The 6,102-nt window shown below is 39.5% G+C and overlaps 1 protein-coding gene across 1 annotated transcript; it reads left to right on the forward strand.

Moving 5' to 3' along the window:
• Positions 1-3,676: 3,676 nt before the first annotated feature.
• Positions 3,677-5,352, forward strand: LOC147564474 (class V chitinase CHIT5-like). The gene is made up of 2 exons (XM_086646936.1): positions 3,677-4,887; positions 5,106-5,352. Exons 1-2 carry the CDS (start codon positions 3,786-3,788, stop codon positions 5,126-5,128), a joined length of 1,125 nt encoding a protein of 374 aa, XP_086503062.1. The 5' UTR covers positions 3,677-3,785; the 3' UTR covers positions 5,129-5,352.
• Positions 5,353-6,102: the final 750 nt, after the last annotated feature.

Consider the following 6,102-nt stretch of genomic DNA (forward strand, 5'->3'; position numbering starts at 1 on the left):
ATAATTGCGAACTGATTGGGATTTTCTTATATGTACTCGACTGCGGATTATGTCAACCTACGGGCACGTAGCCATTGAGGTTAGAATGACATGTGGACACGAGTGTGACCCGTCTGAGATCGGTGAGGTGGGCCACACTAGTAATGAGACGCACGGGAGTAGAGTGTTTCACTTGCTCACCATTGGTGCGCGCTTGTGCCTCTAGCTCGAGGCTCAGGACCGTTCACCCTGACCGCTCGCCTGAGAGGTGACATTGATTGGGAATCCCTCTGCTTTGTGCGATATCACTCTTGGTTGTTCCATTTCCATGTTTGATAAGATAATGAATTGAATAAGAATATGGTTTTATATACGGATGTAACTGATTTTGAAAGATCACATTAGATGCATGATAGGGTACCAAAGATAATAACGTTCAGGTCCTTCCATGGATATTGTGGGACAACTCTATTATTCGAACTCGCTGATCAAAAACGTATTTAGGTACTTAAGGTATATATATATATCATGAGGTAAACTCTTCAATGATTGTTGAGTCCCTTGGTAGGAGAGGGCGGCTAGGGGTAAGTCTCTTTCTCGAGGAGACGTTAGTGCATTAGCTAGTGCCTAACTGGGTTGGTACTATTTAGCGCACTCTAGATTCTCCTGAGAAACACTCTCTTAATTGAGAGCACACCATAGGTGGGCAGCTAATCACTGTTATTGCTTGCTAGATTAAGGAAAATGGTTTTGTAAATAGTATATATAGTAACTAGTTTTGATAAATCATTTTGTCACAATGTTTATAACTTATTAAATGAACTTTTGAAAACGTGATGGGTTTTGGATTGGTCTTCTACCAGAATAACTCGTGTCGGTGAGTATTCTGACCCCTACCAGTTGTCAGTGTGCAGGTGATTCTTGTAGCCTCGAGGCGGAGTATGTATTCCAGCCGGTGATCTTGTCTGACGAGGCTAGTGGCGTGGCGTCGTTTTCTTCTGTTGTTTGCTTATTGACTTTTCGTTATTTTAAAGTTATGTATTTATTGAGAAAAAAACTCGAATACGTATATACGTAACACTTAGAATTGTTTTACAAGTTATATCGATGTTATGAGGCTTTTATAGTTTCTTTTGTGGTTCGGGTTTCGACCCGAAACTGAGTTGAGTTTGTTTAGCTTCCGCTCTATAGTTCATTCTTGTATATGCGAATGTATGGTTTGCATGACAGATTTTGCAAGTGCGACCGATTCAATTTACAGAGGAGACCATGTCTGATTTTTGTCTCGTCTGTGAATTGTCGGGGCGTGGTCGTGTCTATTTTGGGACACGGGGCGCCACTAGGGGTGTACACGAGCCGAGCTCTTAATGAGCTGCTCGAGCTCGGCTCGACTATTGCTCGTGCTCGACTCGAATATTAACGAACCGAGCTTAATACGAGTTCAAAATCAAGCTCGTTTACATAAACGAGCCGAGCTTGAACATTCTTTAGTGTATCACGAGCTACTCGTGAACAACTCGTTTAACATACTCTTATAATTGTATAGTACATAATTACGTATTAGTATTGAAACTTGTACATGAAATATCAACCATTAAGAAATTATCGGAATATGAATAATTAATCATTATTATTCTATGTGACAAATGATGATTGAAGTATTTTGATAAACGAGCTTAAAACAATGCGAGCTCGAGTTCGCGCTCGAGCTCTTTCAAACTTATACGAACCGAGCTTGAACAAGTGAACAATTACTCGAACGAGCTCGAGCTCGAGCTCGACAGTCGAATACATGAATCGAGCTTGAACATCTTACTACTCGGCTCGACTCGACTCGAGTACACCCCTAGGCGCCACAGTTGGTATTAGAGCAGTTAGTTCTGCTGACCTATATCAGAGCAGTTAGTTCTGGTGAACGATAAGTCGTGTATGGTGTAGAGCATTGACTGCTCTTGACTTTAGGGAAAGATAAAAATGGCCAAGATTAGGTGTCTAAAAGCTTTAAGATTAAAAACTACCAAGAGTAAAAGATGCTATATAGTATTCGAGTTTTCTTGTGATTCTCGTTTCTTGCTTCGTTTTACTCGCGACAAGAAGACTCAGTGGATGGTTTATGATGGTCGTTTCATTCCTTCCGTGTTGTGCAAAGTGGTATGAGAGGTCAACCAAGGGTTAAGAGGGTTTGATGGTAAATTTTAGGTAGGTCGACATATTGATGATGTTGTGGTATCAAAGACAAAAGTGTCGGAGGAGGTTAAGTGTAGTTGACATTTGACAATATACAAGTTTACAACAATCGACAACGATATTAACTTAAGTCAGTTAAGTCAAGGATATATATGTATGGTCAACTTGTTCGATATCGATGGACTAGTGGTAAAAATTTGTGAGCCTAAGTCACTCGGGCAGGTGATTCTCATATGAAGGCATTGCCAGGAGTAACTAACCTAGGCGAACCGGTAATATGGAAAATGCCATCGAGTAATGAAGAAGCTATTGATTGAACCACTTAAGAAGTATTGTGACCACAATGGATTGACCATAACCGTTAAAAAGACCCGCAAGATGAGGGTCTGTAAAATGGTTCAGAGATTAAGATACATGAAGAAGGTAAGGGTACTGAGAGATATTATGGTATGAGATCTCAGGTCATAAGCTCATAGAGAATCTATAGATGGAGTCAGAAGTTCGTCATTACAGGGGGGAAATGATAATGAAGAGTTGTGGTATGATCTGGTTAAGAATTCGTTGAAGGAAAACAATTCGATTCGAGTGATGCATTGGGACAAAGTGTGAGTTGATCTAAATTTCGGGGACGAAATTTCTTTAAGGGAGGAGGATTGTAACATCCCAAATTTTTAAGGTTAGTTAAGGGACTATTTAACATTTGGCTCAAGTCAAAACATGGTCTAGGCATGTGCGTAACTTGACTAGACCCCTTTAGTGCCACTATGAACTTTGAATCATGTACTGATTTGGGAAATCTTAAAGGCGCTTCTATAACTGTTAAATGTGCTTCTCTCGAGGCATATTTAAGGGCGAGTTTGTAAAGAATGAAGCGCCTTTAACACTTATAGGAGGCATCTTTAACACTTACAGGAGGCGTCTTTAACACTCATAGGGTACGCCTTTAACAGTTACACTTTCCTACGGATTTTGGTGCAGTTATGAGCTTTGAATAACTGACCCGTTTGTTGCAATTATATAATGTTGATGTCTGACTGGTTTGGTTCGGCTAATGAATTAGGTTTTAAGAGCACAGACGTACAATATCGGACTGCTAAGCTACCTAATAAGACCAGAATACTCATGTAAATGAAGACTTGTAGAAAGTCTTCATTTGTCTCTTTTTTTCTGCTAGTGTGGTCCATCCATAACCACAATCATATCTTGATTTTTCAAACCTCACTTCTTTTTTTCTGATTGGTTTGGTTTGGTGAATGGATGAAGTTTTCGAAACATGGCGTACATTGTGGGACTGCTAAGCCACCAAATAAGACCAGAATGCTCATTCGACTGAAGACTTATAGAGTCTTCATTTGTTTCGTTTCGTTTCTGTTACGGTAGTCCATCCACAACCACATCCATATTTTGCTTTTTCAACCCTAACTTTGTTCTTTTTCCTCGTTTCTAAATGAAGACTTAATTATAGAAAGACTTATAAAAAGACTCATAGAAAGACTTATAAAAAGACTCATAGAAAGACTTATAGATTTCATTCTTCTTCTACTTCCCCTCATTTTTTTCATATATATATCATTTGGTACAAACAATTAAGCATCTCAATATCTCTCTCATTTTCAATCATGGTGACAGTAATTCATTTCTTCTATACCTTTCTCTTAGCCATCATTATCTCCATATCTTCAACTCTTTCAATTGGAATAAAGGGTGGTTATTGGCCTTCAGGGAATGCAGAATCTAACCCTCCTTCATCTATACCAGAATCTTACTACACTCATATTTTCTACTCATTTGTACATCTCGACCCTACAACTAACCAGCTAGACGTCTCCGAGACAGACGCCCAATCGATGCCCGTCTTCACTTCCACTCTTCACTCAAAACAACCCCCAATGAAGGCTTTCTTTTCTGTTGGAGGAGGAATTGGGAGCTCGAAAAAATTCTCTAGCATGGCTTCTAACCCCTCTAACCGTCAAAATTTTATTAAATCGACTATTGAGGTTGCTCGAAAGTACGGTTTTGATGGTCTTGATCTCGACTGGGAGCACCCCGCGGATCAACAAGAGATGACAAATCTCGGCCTCCTCTTTGCAGAGTGGCGTATGGCTGCAGATATGGAAGCCCGTCAAACGAACAAACCTAGACTTCTTATAAGTGCTGCTGTTCATTTCTCGCCCAACTTGATTTTGTTCGACGGGGTAGAAAGAAATTACCCTGTCCAATCGATACGCAAAAACGTTGACTTTCTCAATGTTATGTCGTATGACTATCGTGGAAAGTGGGTTCCATCTGTGACAGGAGCACATGCTTTGCTTTATGACTCGGCAAGTAAATATAGTACTAGTGAAGGAATCCAGTCATGGATAAATGCTGGTGTACCTGCACAGCAATTGGTTATGGGACTTCCAATGTACGGACACACATGGAAATTGAAGGATCCGAGTGTTAATGGGATAGGTGCAGCTGCTGTTGGGGTTGGGCCTGGAGATGAAGATGGTGTTATGTTCTATTATCAGGTGAGGGATTTCAATGAGGCTAACAATGCAACTGTCGTGTACGACGACAAGACCGTCTCTACTTATTCTTATGCCGGAGATTCTTGGATTGGATACGATGATAAGATATCTATTAAGAAAAAAGTTGAATATGCTAACACAAATGGTCTCCGTGGGTATTTCTTCTGGGCTTTCGGATATGACAAGGATTCGACCCTAGCCATGGAAGGTATGTTTCTTTACTCAGAAAATTGTTCTTTACTCATAGTTCATGATACTTTAGACTGCTTTCTTGTCTATGTTCTGGGAAAATCTCGCAACTACCGGACTATTTTCAAAAATATTGCTTTGAGGTTGCATATAATGCGTCCCATATTTTTACTCTTAAATACATTTACATGTTTGAACCTTTTTTTGATATAATCTTATTAATGGTCATTTTTGCAGCTTCGGGAGCATGGGGAAACTAAAAAACCAGCGGACTTGTACTTGACAAAGTGCTTCTTTAGAATGCGTATACATATATACTTCTTCAGAATACAGTTATTATGAATAAAACGATCAGAAATCATTTCTGCAAAATGTTTCAATAATATTGGAACTCAATTGCTTTAATAAGACAAATGCAGTATATAACACATCATTGTTACTTGATTGGCATGTGGTATTGAATCCTGAGAAGTTGAATTGTTAATCTTTTGGAAACTAAATTTCCAGGTGGGGGTGAATTTACCAATTGGATCTATCTCATCCCCATTTTGCAGGGGAAGTTTTAATTTTGCCAAAACTCTCTAAAAAGAATTTGGACTTTGGTTAAAAAAGATTAATCAATTTTTTTTAATCTTCAGCTCCCAGAGTACTTTTTTTAATTTGCAACACCTTGCGACAGCTTTGCAATGTCTTACGACAGCTTTGCAACGTCTTGCGACAGCTTTCCAACACCTTGCAACAACTTTAAAACGCTTTGCGACAATTTTACAATCGCTTTGCGACAATTTTGGATCCCCTTGCAACACCTTACAACAGCTTTGCAACGCCTTGCAACAGCTTTGCAACACCTTGCGATATTTTTGCAAAAAATATTGGATTTTTAACCAAACAAAATACAAATATTTGAATTTTTAACAAAAAAATATATAAAATTTGAGTTTTTGACTAAAAAAATGATAACTTGTCTTTTTAACTAAAAAATAAATAAAATTGGATCTTCAGTCTAGGGGTGGGAATCGGGCGGGTATGGGCACCCGCGGGTAATTCTAAGTCGGGCTCGGGCGGGTCGGGTAAGTTTTTCCTCTGCCCACTCGGATTCTCGGGCGGATTCGGGCGGGCTTTTCTGAAATCTCCTATGATCAAAGCCCGCCCAAGCCCACTAAAGCATCGGGCAAGTCGGGCTTCGGGCAAATCGGGCATCGGGTTTCTTTATCTGATATTTTTCTACCAGATC

The sequence above is a fragment of the Eschscholzia californica genome, unplaced genomic scaffold (assembly GCF_041429995.1).
Source record: "Eschscholzia californica isolate CP2 unplaced genomic scaffold, dmEscCali1.0.p SCAF_1, whole genome shotgun sequence".
Classification (NCBI taxonomy): Eukaryota; Viridiplantae; Streptophyta; class Magnoliopsida; order Ranunculales; family Papaveraceae; genus Eschscholzia; species Eschscholzia californica.